Consider the following 19,303-nt stretch of genomic DNA (forward strand, 5'->3'; position numbering starts at 1 on the left):
AAGTCTTTCCCTGACTCCCAAGACAGGTGAGGTCCTGCCCCACTGTCCACCTGGAGAGCTTCCTTGGCTTCTCTTCTGCAGCTCTCAGTGCAGTTTATAACCGTGTTTTTATTTGCATACTGCCTGTTTTCTCTTCATCTCTTCTCCTGCTACAGGGCAGAGAAATGGTTTTTTCTCTCCTGTGTACCCACCATGTCAAAGGAGCTGCTGGGCACACAGGTCTCCAGGGGGATGAAAAGCCACTCAACAATTCACTCCAACCCCTCCCTGGCCTCTGAAAGAGGGAGGGTCAGAGCCGCTTCCGCCCACTGGCCCCGAAGGGAAGTGAGAGGAGCCAGGGACTTGATTAGGAAACCTGGCACCGAGCAGGAAGGCCCACTAATGAGCACCGGGGGACGGCAGGGAGGGCGGGGCCAGGCTCCTTTCTCGGCGGCTGGGATGCTCGTCAGGAGGCGTGATGGATGACTGTCATTTGGCAGCCTCGGGATTAATGATCTGGAGGTCAGAGGGGAGAATTCCAGCAGGAAGGGTCACCGTCCAGGGCAGGGTATGAGACTTGTTGCCTTTTGATGGCAAGTCCTTTTACTGTACATAGGCTGCTCCTCCTGTGCCGTGGCCGCCCCCCCCCCGCCACCCCAGGCTTGTTGAGGTCTCACTGCCTGCCTGGTGGAGTTACGCCAGCTTGATTAGAGAAGGGCTGTTTGTTTCAGCTCCTCCTGCTTCTTTCCCCTCAAGGAATGGCATTTTTCTTCTCAGCTCTAGATCACTGGCCTCACCAACTCTTTTATAGGGTAATTCAAGCCAGAGTGGAGTGAAGGGTGCCACGTTTATGAGGAGGAAGTAGCGTGAGCACGAACACGTGGCACTGCTATGGTGGGACCGGGTCTCTTTTCTCAGTGTGGGGAGGGAGCTAGAGGTCTTGAAGACCTTTGTATTGACCGGCTGGTCTTTGGAGGGTCAAGGACAAAGGGGCCATAGAGTTAAGTTCAAAGATTCACTGGTAAAATATCAGAGGACTGCTGGCACGACAGCTCGCGCGCTGGTTAACTACTTCTCCCTGTGCTGTTCCGGACAGTAGACCTTATTCCTGTCATAAGCACAGGAGTCTCATGCAGCAGAACTGGTCTCCTGGCAGGACAGGGCTAAGGTCTCCCTTCTTCGCAGGCCTGCCTGCCCGAGCACGCTCATGGCCTTGGCGAGTTCATACCCTCAGGGCATCACCTGGAGAGTCTGGGAGGACCACTCCCAAGGCCCCCTCACACAAGTCCCCAAAGCTCTCAATTCCAGAAGCTTCCAGAACATCTTTACACATGTGACCTGTTCACTTCCAGGTCAGATGTTCACAGTGAGCTCAGCTTCATCCCCTAGGCCAGCTCCCTTTTCCCATCACTTCCTCTTCTTCCAGCAGCACCATCGTTCTTTGAGGTCTCGGGTAGGAACCTCCGAGGCAGCAGTGGCTCCTCTCCCTCCTCTCTCACCCACCTTTAGGCTGTCGGGAGGCTCACCGATTACTGCTTTGAGGCCCCTCTCAAAGCCATCTTCCTCTCCGGCCCTCAGCCACCACCCTGGGCCAGGCCCTTGCTGGCTCACCGTCAGATGCCCCCAGCAGCTTTGAATCCACGTGATCAACCTGCACGCTGCTGCCAGACCATCTAATGAAAACACCACTTTCACGCCATTACTCGCTTCCTAGTTTAAAAACCCACAATGACTCTTACTGCCAACCCAGCCCACCTCACATGTTCAATCTCATGACTCGGGTTCCCCAACACTCCTTAGAAGATTACGTACGATGTATTTTAAGCATGTCCCAACAACTCACTCTCACTCCAATCAGTTGGGTCTTCTCACCCTCACCCCTAAAGCCAAGCTCCTCTCTCCTCTACTTTTTGTTTTTACTGTCCCTCCTCATCAAGCCTAAAATGACCTGTCTGCGCTCAAATCCTCTCTACACAGGCCTTCAACGTTCACTCCCTCCAGGAAGAATTTTCCAACTACCCCAGTTCACATGGATTTCTTTCCTCTCAGAATTTCTATTATAATCACTACAAGTTCAGCAAATAGTTACACTTGTTTCACATATGTTCGTCTGGTATCCCAGGAGGACTGTAAGCTCAATGAAGACAGGAATTGTTTTTCCTTCATCATGTCTTGAATATTAGAATGTTTAATAAGCTAAACTACCATGCAGATTAAACCAACCAACCAACCAACCAACCTGCTTCTCAGAGTCAAAGCAACCAGCTCTGTGTTAATCCAACTGGGAATATTAAACGCATTTCCTTCCTTCCTGCTGTGGTGTGCCCACCAGGGTCTGTCACTAACTCGAAGTGTCTAATTGCTGACAGCCCTGAACAGAAGTCACCCTCTCCTCTCAGGTCCTGGCAGGTTCATTAGGGGGGTCATGACCCTTATTAAACAGACTGGGGAACCGAGGCCCAGAGTGGTTAAGCCCTTTGTGTCTGAGTCCTACAATAAGAGGACTGGCAGCACAGGAATGGATGGAGAGCTGGGGATTTTGAGAAGGTAAAGAAACCATGACTTCATTCAGTGGGGCCAAAGAGAAGGGGAGACAGGTGTTAAAGAGGGCAAGGGGGCTGGGTTTGTGATGCCCACAGAACAGGCGTGGCTGAGTGAGTGACCGTCAAGCAGGGCATGTCCAGCCGGGGGAGTGCTGTCCTTCGGAACTGTCACCTTGGAGAGCCAGCTACCGCTCCGTTTGTGAAGAGCTTTCAGAGTTTACACTATTTTCATTTGATTCTCTCCAAGGGTGGTAAATCTTCATATGTAAAGGGTGTGTTTTACTTTTAGAAATGGTCATTCATGGAAACAAGCCAGGAAAATAGGATGAAGTGACCAGGCTGTTTATACTGATTTTGTGTGAAGATGAGGTGTGGCCATAAACCATGACAGATTATCTAGTGTGGCTCAAACTGCCTCTGAAGGCAGCTCCCCAGAGAGGAATTATAGATTTGCTCAGAGTAGTCACTAGACTAAATGGCTAGTCATTTGAGATGGCTTCTTTCAAAGACAACAATGTCATAGATGTAGAAATTTCATTAAAAATTAGCCTTTTTTATAGTCACACAGAGAGTGGCTGCATTAGGCTGGGAACTGCTCAGGGGCAAGAGAAACAGGTAGATACTGGACCTGAGAAGACAAGGAAGGAGCAAAGTGGCATTTCAAATCCCCAGAGTGACCTCTTCTCAGCACCGCTGGAGAGAAAACACAGGCCAGGGCTGCTCCGCAACCCAGCCCCACTCTGGGCACGTGGGGGGTCATAGCTTCTCTCACCAAGGCCCCTATGGCCTGGCCAGGCACCCCGGTTCCAGGATCAGTGGGTAAGGGGAATGGGCATTTTCTTCCTCATGGTTGGCCCTCCACGAAACTGCTAAAAGTAGCTCCCAGTGCAGGCGGGCCCCTCAGTACCCTCAGAAACAAAGCTGAAGCTATTCTGAGGCCAGCTCTACATGACATCATGGTTTTCTCACGTTATGCAGCCAATCCAGACACAAAACCTGCCTTGGCTTCCATTCTTTTGACAACTAAGAGAGAGGCAGGGTCCTCAGGCTGGTCTCTCTCTGCAGTCTGCTCTGTGCTTAGTGGGCCTGGTAGCCACCTCCCTTGTCCCAAGGAGACTCAACTATGAAGAGAAGGGGAGAAGGCCTTTTAGCTGAGTTTCCCTACCTGAACAAGAAAGAAAACCAATACATCACGCTGGGGGTGGGGATGGGGGGGCTCGACAATATTCAGGCCTCAGTTTCCCTGTCAGTCTGAAGCAAGGGATTTGCTTCCAGATGACGTCCAGTTCTAAAGTCCTATGAGTCTATGAATAAAAACTTAAAAACAAAAATTGATAGTTTGGGGGGTTGGTGGTGGTGGTGGTGGTGTCATGAATTGGGAGATTGGGATGGACATATATACACCAATATGTATAAAATGGACAACTAGTAAGAACCTGCTGTATACAAAATTTAAATTAAATTAAATTTTAAAAAATGGATAGTTGTGACTATGACCAAGGGAGGTAACTTGATTTTAGGAGCTTGCCTGAACTACGAAATAATGTTGCCAGGTGACCCTGAGATGGACGGTTTGGGATCTTCTCCAATGAAGGGCGCCTGTGTGGCTCAGGACCAGGTCTGTGAAGTTCAAGTCCATAAGCAATGGCTCTTTCTCTAGCCTTGTGGGGAAGTGGGGGAGTCTCTGGCCTATTCTCTGGGCTGGATTACATCTTCCTCTAAAGAGGCTCTTCACCTGAGAGGGGACAGGCCTCAGTCCACAATAAATGCAAATGCAACCTGCAGAGAACCAGGAAGGAGGCCAGCAGCCACTGCAGGGAGCTCTTGGTGGGTCACCAGTGTCGCCCCTGCAGGAGGCCGAATCTCCGCCCCCATCACACCTCCCAGAGGGGGCGGGAGCACCTGATGGGGAAGCCTGTGGACTGTCAGTCACTGCTATCAAAGCAGGAGCTAGGATTGAGGGTAATTAATCATGCTCCCTCTGACAGCAATCCAGGGCCTTATCTGTACCCCAAGAAATGCCGCTGGTCTCCAGTTCCCTCCTCAATAAAGGAGACTGACAGTTCCAACAAAGAGGCCCCTTATCAGATTTCAGCGGGGGAGCCTGAGGCAGCCCGAGGGAGATGTGGAAAAGGCTTTTATGAGGCCGGGACCCAGCGAAGCTGTGGGGGCTCCTGGGGCTTTAACCCTTGGAGGTGGGAATGCCGCTGGGCACTGGCGCTCGCAGGCCAAAGCCGGGATCGGGAGCTTTCAGCGAAGATGGAGCTGAACAAAAGCTGCTCCCTGGCACTTGGCTCGTCTTCGTCTGCCCAGCACTCAGACCGTGGAGACAGAGCTTAGTGGGGGTGAGGGCAGAGTGGGGAGAGAGCCTCCTCTGGCACTAAAGACAAAGATGGGAGATGGCAGGAATGTTGGGGGGAGGGCCACTTCCTCCCCACCACAGAGAATGGGCACATTCCAGTCAAGACCAGAAGCAATCAGGGGGCAGGGACCCAAGACAGAGTCGCATGGCTGCCTTCCTGCCTACTGGTCAGGGGTGAGGGCCCAGGACCCAGGGCGTGGCCCTGCCAAGGACCCTCGCTGCTTTTTCCTGACTTTGAACAAGATCATTAATCATTTCCATAGCCTGTCAAGAGAGCTGGGCGGCTGACCAGGGAGCCTAGAAGAGTTAAGTCCTGCGTTAAGCAGGGAATGTGCATAGGCAGACAGGCAGGCAGGCCTCCTGCTTATTCCTCTGCATATTAATTCCCGCCCTGCTCCAGTCCTGCTCCCCAGCAACAAGCAGAGGAATGACTGGTGATTTTCTTTCCCCCTGACTTGTTCATGTAGAAAATACCTCCCACCGGGAAACTGGGCAGCAGGCTCTGGTGGTGTGCCATGCAGTGAGTAGATGACTGTTCCACAGGTCAGGGCAGAGGCAAGGATGCGCAAATATCCTAATACCAACACGTATGCTTCAGCCCTCTACCTCCGATTTCCCACTGAGGGGGGTGTCTAACTGACAGAGCCTAGTGCACTAATCTTAAGTATACAGCCCACCAGATCTTTACTGCTGTGCATACCCCTGTATCCATTCCTCAGATCAAAATACAAAACATTTCCAGCACCCCAGAAAACTCTTCCATTACCATTCCCAATCACTATCCATCCCCTATCCCCCCGCCCCGACAGGAGGTACTATTATCCTGACATGTATCACTATAGGTGACTTTCTTGAACTTTACATAAATGGAAGAATGCAGTATACAGTCTTCTGTGTCTGGCTTCTTTTGTTCCACGTTAGGCCTGTGAGAGTCATCCCAGTTGGGTACAGCAACAATTCATCCTTTGTTATCGCTGTGTGGTATTCCACTACAGGACTATGCCAACATTTAGTCATACATTCTACTACCAATGGAAATTTGAGATCTTTCCACTCTTTGGCTATAATGAATGGTGTTGCTACGAAAATTCTTGCATGTGTCTTTCAGTGAACATAAGCTCTCATTTCTCCTGGGGATACACCTAGAAGGGAAACTGCTGGGTAATAGGGTTGGCATATGTTTAGCTTTAGTAAATATTACCAAACAGATTTCCAGTGGTTATGCCCATTTATATTCCCACCAGCAATGCATGGGAGCTCTGGAGGCACCGAACCTGAGAGGCTAATTTTAAACCCATTACCCTTCTTGATACTCTAGTTCAGACTAATTGCTTTAGGTGAAGTTCAACAGTATGTGCAGTGTTGTACTCTACTATGGCCAATAATAAAATAAAATTATGGTATGGCTGTGCTGTTTCCTGCCATAAAAACTACATTTAGAGAAGTAGGCTAAGGAGTTAGAAGGAGGTGGACCGTCGGGTCATCTCTGCTTCACCTGCTGCTGGTCAACAGACCTGGCCCGAGTCTCCAGGAGAGGGGTGGAAGGCTGGCCGGGGAGAGGTGCAACAACTCAGGGGTGTCCTGGCCTGAGCAGTGCATGGGTGTCTGAGCTTCCATTGCCAATCCATGCCCCTCCCTCTCAAGACCTAGTAGATTTTCCCACAGTGTAACTGGGTCAAACTCTCCCTTCAAACTTTCCCTACGCCAACCTTAGGACGATTTATTGAATATTGGCTCACCTTGGAAAAAAGGAGGCAAAACTATCAACCCCATTTTACGAAGTGCTAGAAGTACCGATAAATGACCTTGAAGGGGAAGAGGTTGAATTTAAAGACAAAAGTGAGCTATTCAAATTAATCACACCTTTCAAAAACCAGGGGCCCTTCTCATTATCATGGATAACTGGGTAGTTATAAGGTATTTAAATGACTATTAAAAGTGCGGGGGGGTGGGGGGGAAACCCCAGTACTTGAACAGCGGTTGGATCACCTGGGGAGAGAAAAGGATCTGGCCTAAGACAAAGATTTGCATTTTGGACTTTCATTTGTGGGTAAAGTTAGAATATGAAGCCCCGAAGCCTGTTTTATCTGACAAAGACAAACATATTTTAGTCTATCAGGAAGAGTGGCCATGGCACAGACCATTTACAGCAAGATACAAAGAATATACAAGAAACTCCCTCCACCAAAAGGCAAAGCAATATATGTCACGAACATTTCCTTGCCTGAGATGGATAGATAAGCACACAACAGAAGGAAAAACACTCAAATTGCACTTCGAGGCAGACCAAGCCCTTTTCCCACAGTAAATTCTTTGTATATACACATCAAAAACAGATCCAACAATCCATTTGGGAAAACCAAGGTCAGTTTGCAGCCCTGAACAGAACTGGTGGGGGAGGGACGGCAGTTCTCCGGTGAGGTCTTGACAAAACTTGTCTTCCACATGACCAAGCAGGTCCTTAGCCTGGTGTGCCGAGCTGGGACGGGGGCTGGAGGGGAGATCCTTGCTTGTGGGCACTCCGGGTGTGCGCAAGATGCTACCGTTAGGGCTTCTGTCTCCCGTGCCCCCAACCCCAACCTGCCCTGACAGATGGCAGCTTCTGTGCCAGCCACTGTGAACTGTCACATCTGCCCTTCCCTGAGAGATAAGCCGCCTTACCCTGAGATGAAGACTCTTCTTGCATGAAGAGTTCTGCCTCGTGTTAATCAGTTAGATGCTGTCAGACCCTACTGGAGACCGACCTGTGGAGGCGGGCCACTGTCTCTGGGGCTCAGAAGGCTGAAGGAGAGATGAGGCTTGTCCGCTGCCCCAGCGGGAGGTGATGGGAGCTGCTGGTGCCAGGGGCCAAGTTTCTCAAGGGCAGTGCAGGCGAGGAGAAAAAGTCCTGGCCTGGGGATTAGGAGACCAAGTGCTAAATTGGCTCTGTAGCCTCAGGTGAGTCATTTAACGCGCGGGCTGATTCTTCACGGCTAACGTGATAACCTTTGCTCTCTCCACCCCACAGAGCTGGAGCTGTGGGGAGCAGCAGATCAGATAGTGGGTTGAAAGGGTTCTGTAAAGTACATGGGGTAACAATAATAAAATTAACAGCAAAATCATCTCCCTCCTCTTTGATGAAACCACACTTCTGTTTCACTGCCTGGGGAACAAGAGAACAAGCTCGTCTTCCTTAGTGATGAAGGAAGAATGGAATTGTTTACAAGCCTTTGCTTATGAGACTTCCAAACTAGCACCACCCCCTCTCCGTACCCCCTGGAAAATCTACCAGGGAATGATACTTCAGGAATCACCCACCGTGAGTTAAATTAGACAAAGAATTTTATTTACAAATGTTTGGCTTTGGACAAAGAAAGGTGTGTGTGTGTGTTTTACACACACACACACAAAAACGTGCACGTATGTGCGTGCACGTGCACATGGCAAAAGGTGAGGAAAAAGAGGCATGGGTGTTCTGAGACCTAACCCATCTTTCTACAGAAACATTTGTCGGGGAAGCACAATCAAAGGAAATTTGTTTAATTCAGTTTGGCTTCAGTCAGCCAAAGGAACACATGATTCACCAAGGAAAGGAGTGAAGCATTTGGTTCTGGGGGTCCCTGGTGTAGTTTTTACACAATCATTTTGACAGAAAATTGCTCAAGGGGCTTTTCTTCTATTTTGATTATTGAGGGTGGCTCATTATCTGTTTTGTAGCTCAACAGACACAATCAGGGATACATAACACAGAACAGAGAACTTGGAAGAAACTTCCAGATTGACTCTAACTGAACCTGCGCATTTTATAGATAAGGAAACTGTGGCCCCCAGAAGAGGAAGGATTTGCTCAGGATCGTGGAGAAGGGTGGGATGTTAGCACTGGCTTCACACTCCTCAGTCCAGAGCTCTTTCCCCCTCCGCATGCCTCCCGACAGGCTGCAGCAGCCGTTCCTGGGGAGGCAGGACACAGGGAGCCCGACTGGGCACTGCCTCGGCCTCTTCTCAGGCGCCTTCTGGGCCGGGTTGTTCTGCTGGTGGGGGAGGGGTCACGAGGTGCAAGTCACCCGGTCTGGCCTAGAAACCAAGGTGCCTCGAGCTGAAAGGCCCATCTGCTGCAGTCAATTCACCCAAACATGTTAACAAGCCAGAGAGACCCAGCACAAAGCAGCGGTTACGGCTGGGCCCCTCTCCCACTGGACAGCCGTTTTATCACCTGCAGCTGCAGTCATTTGGGGCCGCCTGCTGTGTCCTGCCACCCTTGGAGCCCGGTCCACTTCCTCTGCAGTGGAGCCTTCCACGTCAAAGCTGCCCAGCCCACTCACAGCCCAGGTGGGCGTCACCAGGCCTTTCAAACTCAGGTTGCTTTCAGTGGTTCCTTTGAAATCTACTGCTTATCCTTCATATTAGCTCTGGAGGATGAGTTGCTGACCCACCGCCAGGGTCTATGAGGCTTTTCCTTGCACCCAGCCAGCTAACAAGATTGGGCTCCTGAGTGTCCCAGACGCTCCAATTTGGGAGTGACAAATAGGTCACAAATGTCTGGGGGCCCTTGGTCTCCCCATTCTGTGAAGAGTAAAAACAGCAAGCTTCCCATGGTTAGAAGCGCAAACTGCTCCCAGTCCCCTTGAACTGCCCATTCTAATTTAGACCATCAACCATGAGTTTTCCAGGGAGGAGAACACTGTGATTTTAAAGGGAACAACCTCCACAGTCTCCCTGCCTCAGCCTTCCCTCTTCAGCCCAACTATACACTGTTTGCCACAGCAAACCTCCTGGAAGCACAGCTCTGGCGCTACTTCTCATATGTTAACTTCAATAACTCAGCTATGTCACAGACAGCAGTGCTAACTTCTTGGCCAAACACGGCTCTTCACAGTCTGGTGCCAGCCGATTCATCCAGGCCACAGACAAGGGTTCTTTCAGCCGTGCCTGGACCACGTACACCACGCATGCCCCGCGTTTCTGCCTCCACTCTCCCTATGCTGGAGCTACAGCAACTCTCAGGTCCCTACGCTCCAGCCTAGGATGGGGCCCCAGCACCCATCCCTTTGGCACTCAGCCACGGACAGGGAGTTCATCCTATTGCCCGACACGGGCCCTGCCGCCCTCAACATTGCTACCTGAGTGGAGATAAGATGATTTCCCTGAAGAGTTTCTCTGCAGAGGAAATTTTTGATCTTCACCTTCTTTCCTATCCTTCTATGGCAGTGGTTCTCATCAGGGGGACAGTTTTGTCCCCCAGGGGGCATTTACAATAACTGCAGACATTTTTGGTTATCAAGACTGGGGGGTGCCACCCCCAACAAAGGACTATCCAATCCCCAAAGTCAATATGCTGGAGCTGAGAAACCTTATACTAGAGTAATTAACAAGTAGCAAAACTGACTTGACTATCTCCCTTCTACTGCTGATGCCAGCAAATAGTGAAATACCTAACATAAGTGCTGAAGACAGAAAAAAGATTTACTCAGGGCCTGAATAACCATAAACTGACATGATCAAAGAGAGTTTCTTACTCCTGCTTTGGGTGGAATAGACTAGATGGCAGTCTGGTAGCCCCAGCGCTGTGCAATAGCGGGACACTCAGCACACACTGCTCTCTACTGCTGACCTCCAATCACGGGCCGCTGTCTAACTGTGGGTGGGAGTGAGGTGGGGGAGGGGAAGCTCAGCTTCCCTGCGTGGGGCAGCTGAGTTAGGAAAACCAACAGGACTGCTCCTACAGCAAACACGTCCTGAGCAGCACCCGCCTCCAGGTCTAGCCCTGTGCTAGCACTGGGGACTTGGAGAAATGACAAAGTGGCTGTCCTCAAGGAGCGCCTCGTCTAGTGGGGACATATAGAAGTAAACAAACAATTACTGATCTTCACTCTTGGCTAGGCTGATATAACTAAAAATCCTTTTGGGAAGGGAGAAAAACAATAAAGTATCAATAGACTATAAAGCAGTGGAGCCACACTGCTGATTAAAATCTATATTGTTATAGCAGCCCCTCTGAGATGAGATCAGCTCCCGGGTTTGCACCAGCTGGGCTTGTGGAGCTTGTAAATAATTAAAAGGTAATTGGAGGGGGAGACCAAAGTATTAAGTGGATTTCTCTCTCTCAGGGCAACCAGGGAGTTTCATTGCTGCCAGTTACAGTATCTTTCGGGATTATATTCTTGTTTTTTACTGACACGTGCAGCTCCAGATAACAGTTGGAGGAGTAAACTAATTAGAGCTGCTTAGACTGCTTTGATAGGCTTGGGGATGGGGGGAAACGGAGACTCAAAACTTTCGACTGCCTTTGTAAGCAAACCAGCAATAATAGGCGTGCTACTAAGAAGGCAATAAGGCTTTGGAAGGTAAAGGAAGGGGAAGGAGGGGGAGAGAAAGAGGGATGGGGCTGGTGGGGAGAGGAAGAGGGAGGGAGAGGAGTTAACTCAGCATATTTAGTTGCTGGGGGCTGTCATTATAGCTCAGCCCAGGATAAAGAGGAGGATTTCATTCCCAGGTCTCAATAAAGGAGCTGACACAGAAACCAAGGGATACATGATCAGGCAGGATCCCAGGGAACATGCTGGCAGGAGCAGCTCTCCCTCACAGCTTTGTCCTGAGGTGAAGAAGATGGAGCTACACAGGTTGCAGAGGATCATCTCCTAGAGAGGCTGGGGTTCTGCCCATGCTTCCTGAGGGCTGACCCAGCTGGTGAACCCATTGCTGTGACAGGATACAAAGCCAGGAAGCTGAGTCACTGGGCTCAAGACTCAGACATGCCATCGTCCAAAGTGGAGATGGCTGGGGGTGGGTGGGTGGGTAAGAGTGAGAAGGAGAGAAGGACAGGGAACTGGGAAGATGCATTTTAAGGCAGATGCCCATGTGTCCTATACTTAAACTGCAGGAACACCCCAACCAAGCCAGTGAATGCAAAAATCAAAGAGCCAATGGATAAGAAAAAAAGAGTTAGCTTTTCCTTTTCGTGGATCATTTCAGATCCTCCCAACAAATCCTGAAGGGCCTCTATTCTTTCACTGGCCCTCCTAAGACTCTGTTAAGCTAGATGCAACAGCAGGAAGCCCCGTATACCAGTTTAAGTGATGTCCAGGACTGCTATAAGCTAAGAAAAAAGTATAATTGAATTTGAAATGACTCCAGACACCAGTTAATCAGAACAGTGACAAAAATAAAGCAGGACCAAATCTGGATGATCATTCCATTCATTTTCTACCCAGGCCCTCTTTGCCCCCTTCAACCTGGCTGTCAATTATTCTGATAAGTATGGGACCAACTGGCAGTAAATGGCTCTCGTCCTCCTGGGCTAAGATGCTGGCACTCTGCAGGGAGGATGGCTAACAGTGACCTGCACACAGTAGGCACTCTATAAATATTCAGTGAATTGAAACGATGAGTAGACTGAACACTCACCTCTCTTCTGCATAAAGACGAAGAGGTCATCCAGGAACTCTTTCCTTTCTGGATCACTGTCCAGTTCATACAGCTGCAATCCCAAAGCCCCCAGGGGAGGAAAAAAACACCACAATGAAAAATTCCATCTTATGCAGGAAGTCTTACACCAGTGATACACAACCATCTGAATGACTACAAATGTGACTCATAGGCCACTTCTATCCTTATTCCTTGGGGATCAGATACAACGACCCACTGCAGAACTGCCCCTTTCGTTACCACAAAGGAAACATTACAGACCTTGGCAAAATCACGGGAGATCTCTCTTCCCCGGCCTCCATCTGCATCATCACTCCAGGCCAAACCACCATTCTAAAGGGAAACAAAACACAGCGTTCAGAAGGGAGTAGGAAGAGAGTGAGAGAGGGGAAGGCAATCGTTTAGGGTGCAGATGAGGACCCTTAGCAACTGTGCTTTCCTGGCTCACACTGAAAGACTGACGGCTCGAGTAACTGTCCCTGCCACCCTAACAGGGACATCTTGTTTTTATGCTTTCAATTATGGTTCCAAAACCAGAGGGAGTCATGTGGAAGAATCCTCTCCATTTGTTGGAGGTGGGTGGGTGCTACTTATACCTGATAATCCTGGAGAAGGAGGACACAAAGGCCCAGTTTTCTGAGAACCTGCTCAAACCTAGCTCATCTTCTGGGAGCCATCACTCTGAGATGTACCACTTTCCTGCAGGTTCTATACGGCACATGTTTGTATGTTTTATGATGTGTTTGTATATTATATGGCATGTTGTGAAGATACCTAGCCTGGCCTCCCACACAACACTCTAAGTGGAAGATAAAGGGTCAAAGGGAGCAAGACAAAGATCTCGAAGATCTCGAAGATCTCGAAGATCCTGCGGTCTCTCAGCCAAGCCTCACCACCAGAAACCCTAACGCTAGTGATTAGAACTGCCTAGTGATATGAGGGCCCTCAGGGCCTGAGACTATTCCCAAGGCACAGAGACTCTGTGACACTAGGGTGAAGTTCATTTTCATTAGAGAAGTAATGAAAACCTAAACCTAATTCACTTGATTAGGTCAAACCAACACCATTCAACTGAACAGGAGGAAATGGCAAATATGCTTTTGTTCATGTTCTTGAAATCTGCTTCCCACTTTTATTCAGCTGGGTAACTCTTATTTCTCAAATCAGGCATCATCTTCTATGGGAAGCCTTCCCTTCACACCCAGCTGCACAAGTACTCTGGAAGCTCTCTGTACATTTCGAGCTTAGAATTTCACATATTATTTTGGAATTATTTGTCATCCCCACATATTGTAGGCTCCTTGAGAGCAGTGTCTTATTCATCTTTGTACCTTTAGCACGCAGCACACTGCCTGACACTTATAAGGCTCCAGTGAATACCTGATGAACTATAATCACTGTTAAAAGGCATTAACCTTTTTTTTGAACCAATTAAGCAGCTCTTCAAAAAATATACAGACAGGGCTTCCCTGGTGGCGCAGTGGTTGAGAGTCCGCCTGCCGATGCCGGGGATACGGGTTCGTGCCCCGGTCCGGGAAGATCCCACATGCCTCAGAGAGGCTAGGCCCGTGAGCCATGGCCGCTGAGCCTGCCTGTCCGGAGCCCGTGCTCCGCAACGGGAGAGGCCACAACAGTAAGAGGCCCGCGTACCACAAAAAACAACAACAACAACAACAAAAAACAGACATATATATCATACAGAAGAGTCCAAAAGGCCCTCTGCTAGTGGGGAGTATGAAATGTCAGAGCAGAAGTCGCCTGTTCACCTCATCCCACCTGTCAGTGGAGGACCCAGGGATGGGAATGGACACACTGAGACCATCACTCTCTCATTTCTCCCCCAGGAGCAAAGGTGCCCATAGGCACAAGCACACACGTGTGCCACCCAGCTGGCTGGGGTGTGTAAGTGGCTGGGGAGAGACATCTGGGGTTGGGGAGCAGGTTTCTTGGGAGGACATTCTTTGGATTGCTTAAGGATCTCGTAAAATCATGCCAGTAAATGAAAGTGTGCTCTAATTCCATCCTCTCTCTTTAGTAAAGCTTGCCTGAAAGCAGGAGGTTATTCAGTTAAATTCTGGGGCCATACTTTGCTTCCCCTACTCAAAGTGGGCTCTGAGATGTAGACCCAGTTTCTGAGAGCAGCAATTTAGCGCACACAGAGGTAAGTATAACCAAGAGAAGTGACACCCTGTCAGCTGACATGAAACAGGCTACATCAAATTGTTTCCCTGCTTATCTAGTAAAAGACGTGTGTACGGAAGCGCTCAGGAAATGCTATCTGACTGTGCACACATCATCTCCCCAGGCAGATGCTGTAGAAATCTTCCTATAGCACCTTCAGCTCAGGGAGGCCAACAACCAAGCAGGAGGAACACTATTTAAAAAAAAAAAGCTAAAACCCACCCCCACGTTGTAATTACAGTCAACAGAAATCTGGTGTCATCTGCTGGCAACTAGCACAATGAATAATCAAGATGAATTATGCCTGTCAGCTCAGCAAAACCAGACAGAGTTACAGTCCCCTTTCAAAGGCTGCAGTAGGTCACCCTAATGCCCAGTGATTTTGTTTGAGCCAGTAATTCCTGCTGGAAAGTCAATTATCCCTGGGGCCCCTATCAGCTGAAAGACATTTAATGGGGGATCATTGCTGCTTCTGTTATGTCAGCTGTTTACTGTGGCAGCTCAATTCCCAACTCTCTAGCTGGAGATCTGAAGCTGATTCTGTTCACAGGAGGATTCTTTATCGGTCACCAAGAGGGATGAAAACACAGTTTTTTCCTAATCACAGTAACTTCTAGGCATTCTGAATGCTCACTCAGAAACTATTTAACACCCAGTTGGGTGGGGAGGATGGAATCCACAGCCTAGAATCTCAGACAGGGCTTTCCACAGCAGTAAGGGAGTGTAAAAACAAGCACGCCAGTGCCAGTGCCACCACGGGTATGCCTACGTGTGAAAATAAACACCCGAGTGTGAGGGCTCAGCTCCGGAACGGAGGAGAATGCCTTGTAGGATGGGGATGGGGGTCGTCGTGGCCCCGTGGCTTTCACCAGCTCTGCCCAAATCTCAGCAGAGTCCGAGCAGTGGGATGGTCAGACCGTGCACTAGCCACGGCCCACTAAGTAAGAACCACTCAGATTCAAAATCTGCTTAGAGACAGGATTTTAGCTTGACACGCAGTACGTCAGTGACCACAGAGGACAGGGAGACTTGTCAGAACAGGACGGAAATAGGACACTACATTCTTTGAGCAATTCCACTGTTTGACCCATTACACAGATAGGAGTGTCAGCTACTATTTAAAGAAAACACAGGAAAAGAGCTGCCCAGGAGCGGAGGTGTTTTCTTTTGTCCAAGGCAAAATTGCGCCATTATACAATTTAAAACATTCAGATGGGGCTGATGGGGAAATGTCCACTCTCTTTGCATTACTTTGTTTTGAGGCAATTAAACTTCAACCCTGATTCACAGGATTTTCTGGCTGAGGTGAGAGTAGTTCCTAAGCCCTGCGCACCCTTCACCGTCTAGCTGGAATGCTGTTTCCTCCGTGCAGCCTCTCTGCCCACCAGTGTCTTTCTCCTCTGGGCTGTGTCACCTCATGTTCTGGTTATTGTGCCCCTGCTTGTGTCCCCAGTCTGTAAGCATCCTGTCAGGGTATCCCCAGCCCCCAGCACACAAAAAGCACTGACACATCTGCTCAGAGACAGGGATGGGCTCCCCCGTGGGACCTCCAACCCCACAACTCCTATTTTCCCCTCCTCCTTTCATTGGGAGGATTACAGGCTTCAGCAGTTATTTTCTTGGCTCTTAACTCTGATCAACTGCCGTAAAACACAGCTCACTTATGCACTTCAAGTTTATGTGCAGGTTTCTTGGCCTATCAGCGGGGTGTGGGTGTGCCTGCTAGAAAGTTATCAGCTCAGAAATGACTGAATTTCTTGAATGTAGAATGTGCCTGATTGAGACTGTAGTGGTGGAGGAAAGGAGGGAGTGGTAGAAGCAAGTGTGGGGAAAACGCACCCCACTCAACAGTTTAGAGATCAAGAGGGGTCCCCAAGACAAGCGTTTCAGTTGAAGGGTCGCCACGTGCAAGTCCACCAGCCGGGGGAAGAGGCTTTGTTCCCTGTGGGCAGCAGGCAGCAGCATTCAACAGCCGAGAAACGTGTGGGATCAACAGTAGCCAGAGCGGCGGCTCACTGCCATTTACGACCTTCTCAGCCTCTCCTGCTTGAGAGTTAGATTTAACGGCTTTGATCTCACCAGGAGCTCACAGGAAACTGACAGTTTGTTCCCAAATACCCACCCACGGCTGGCTTTGGCTACCATACCCACATTCAGCTCATTTTCCCCAGGGAGGCCACCGGGTGTTTTGCCTGTAAATCTCTCAAAATTGGTAGTGAAGAAGGCTGGGGAAAGAAGAAAGCGGAGCAGGAAGCTAGTGTTTGTGCATCTTCTGTGTAACAAGGACTAGACTGGGAGCTTACCAAGCATTTTCTCCCTTAATTCTACAATGTAGAGGTGCTTATTTGGAGATAGGAAAACAAAGGCCCAAAGAGTAGGTTAGTTACCTTTCCTACAGTCTCAGAGCTCCCAAGTGGTAGCGTCAGCATTAAAACCCAGGTCTGCCTGGCTCTCTGTTACACCACCCTGCCTCGTGGGTGGAAAGAACAGTAGAGAGTGTTCTGGGTGGGGACATCAGGAAGGGAGAAAGGGAGGAAAAGAAGAATAATGTCCTCCGTACACAGAATGTCTACAAATGCCAAGTCTGGGCCTTGGACGGCTCTATCAGTGGGAGGTTCTTTTGCTCCTTGATTTTTCTCACTGGCTTCATCTGGGAGGTGCAGCCCAACAGAAAACCAGCCCTCACACAGCATCTGCCCAGGAGACTTATCTGGGGCTACTGGGGGTACTGGAATAAGAACTGCTAATCTTTGGGCTTCCCTGGTGGCGCAGTGGTTGAGAGTCCGCCTGCCGATGCAGGGGACGCGGGTTCGTGCCCCGGTCTGGGAAGATCCCACATGCCGCGGAGTGGCTGGGCCCGTGAGCCATGGCCGCTGAGCCTGCGCGTCCGGAGCCTGTGCTCCTCAACGGGAGAGGCCACAACAGTGAGAGGTCCGCATACAGCAAAGAAAAAAAAAAAACAAAAACTGCTAACCTTTTACCACTACCTCCAAAACAGAACATCCTGGCTAAGAGGAGCCCCCACATTCCTCTCAGAAGAGAGACAGACAGACAGACAGACAAGTGGTTATGCCTCTGAGGGGACTAGAAGAATATGGCACCTAGCACGGCCAGCATGCAAATAAAAGGCCTTGAAAAAACAACAAATCAAAGTCTAACCTGACTGCTACTCAAAATTTAAATAGTGCTTCCTCAACACCTCAACCCTGGAAGGGGAAATGTAGTCACTATCCTTGAAAACCTAAAAGGCTGCCTTGTGGAAGAGGAAGCAGGGTTGTCTTTTTTTTTTTTCTTCCCCTTTTCCTTTTTTCTCTAAAGCCCCAGAGGGCAGAACTAGAGTCACTGAGCAAAAGTTAACAGGGAGAAGATTTCAGGTCGATTAGAAAAAAGACTTCTAACAATCAGAACTGCCCAATAATGGAATGGGACTTCGCAGGAGGTGGGCAGCTTCCTGTCCCTAGATGACCATCTGTCTGGGATGTCATGGTGTGGATTCCAACATGAGATCGGACTGGATGAGAGGGCCCCTAGGGGCCCTTTCTGTCCTGAGAAGCAAAGAGCCTAGGACAAATTCATTCAATGCTGATTTCCTGAGAACCCACCCCAGTTAGAGCATTGTGCAAGCTGCTGAGAAGAATTACCCACTCTCCCCAAAAAGTGGTTCCCACCACCAGGAGTTTTACCACAGAGTTGGAAAAACAAGCTGAACACACACAGCACTTAATAGATAGAGCAAGTCAAAGTACCAAAACACAAAGTGCCCAGGAGGTGGAAGAAAGGAGGCGGCCCAGAGGTGGAGATGAAGCTGGCCTGGAAGAATGGGCTGAGAGATTTACAGTCTCAATGAGCATGGAGTGGGGGATAAACAAGGCATGTTTTGGCAGGGAGGATGCAAGTCTGAATAGTTAACGTGGAAACGGGCTGTGAAATGCCTTGAATACCAGGAGGAAATTTAAACTCTGAACTGTGAAGAGGGGGGAGGCGGTGGATGTTTTCTGAACAGAAAAATAAATGATTAAATCAGTGTTTTAGATGATTTTAATGACCCATTTTTGTTGGAAAATACATAATATACACATACAAATGTATATAGGCCCCTAATCGCATTGGAATCATGGGGGATTTTCAATTTTTTCATTACATCCATTCACATACAAACATCTGATCACTAGTATATACTAGATACTGTGAAAGGTTCTGAGGGAAAAAGAACAAGACAGATAAGAACTTCTGACTTCTTGGAAGTTACAGTCTAATGGAGAGGGAGAGAGAGACGATTTAAAAAACTGTTTATTTTTTCTAGATTAACGTCTGAATCATTTGTCAAGACCCATCACTGGCTTCTTCCCCACCCCCTGCAACAAAGAAAATTCGGACTGCACTGAAATTACAGAATAATTTAGTGAACTGACACAATCACAATATAAGAGAGCAATATGACTCTTCATTTAATAAAATATATTTTTAATGCTCCTCAGTAATGATTTACAACGTTAACATATTACTTCTGTAAATGGTATGGAAGATTTGAGAGGGAAAGCCAGAACTGGGGCTGGCCAGCTATGCAGTAGCCCACGCTGATAATCTGGGTTGGGGGTGGGGAAAGCAGTAGAACCAGGGAGAAATGACTGTCTTAAGAAGCAGCCAAGTCAGAGAATCAACCGGATCTGGACTGAGGGGATGAAAGAGAAAGAGAAGGATGAATCTGAATCGTATCGTGAGAAAGGTATGTTCTGATGAAAATGGAGAGACGCTGGGCAGGGGATCAAGCAGGAGGTCTTTGAGCACTAATGAAAATAGACCACTGTCTCCGGGGTTGCATCAGGGGTGACAA

The 19,303-nt window shown here is 49.0% G+C and overlaps 1 protein-coding gene across 4 annotated transcripts in view; it reads right to left on the minus strand.

Moving 5' to 3' along the window:
• Positions 1–19,303, minus strand: part of ARID3B (AT-rich interaction domain 3B) — a 53,991-nt gene that overhangs the window by 9,271 nt on the left and 25,417 nt on the right. For all 4 annotated transcript variants that reach the window (XM_012535375.3, XM_049705266.1, XM_049705267.1 and 1 more), the window contains exons 3-4: positions 12,550–12,621; positions 12,268–12,340 (exon numbers count right to left, since the gene is read on the minus strand). In XM_012535375.3, coding sequence (XP_012390829.1) covers positions 12,268–12,340; positions 12,550–12,621 — 145 coding nt within the window. The remainder of the gene's footprint in view (positions 1–12,267; positions 12,341–12,549; positions 12,622–19,303) is intronic.

This window comes from Orcinus orca, chromosome 2 (assembly GCF_937001465.1).
Source record: "Orcinus orca chromosome 2, mOrcOrc1.1, whole genome shotgun sequence".
Taxonomy (NCBI): Eukaryota; Metazoa; Chordata; class Mammalia; order Artiodactyla; family Delphinidae; genus Orcinus; species Orcinus orca.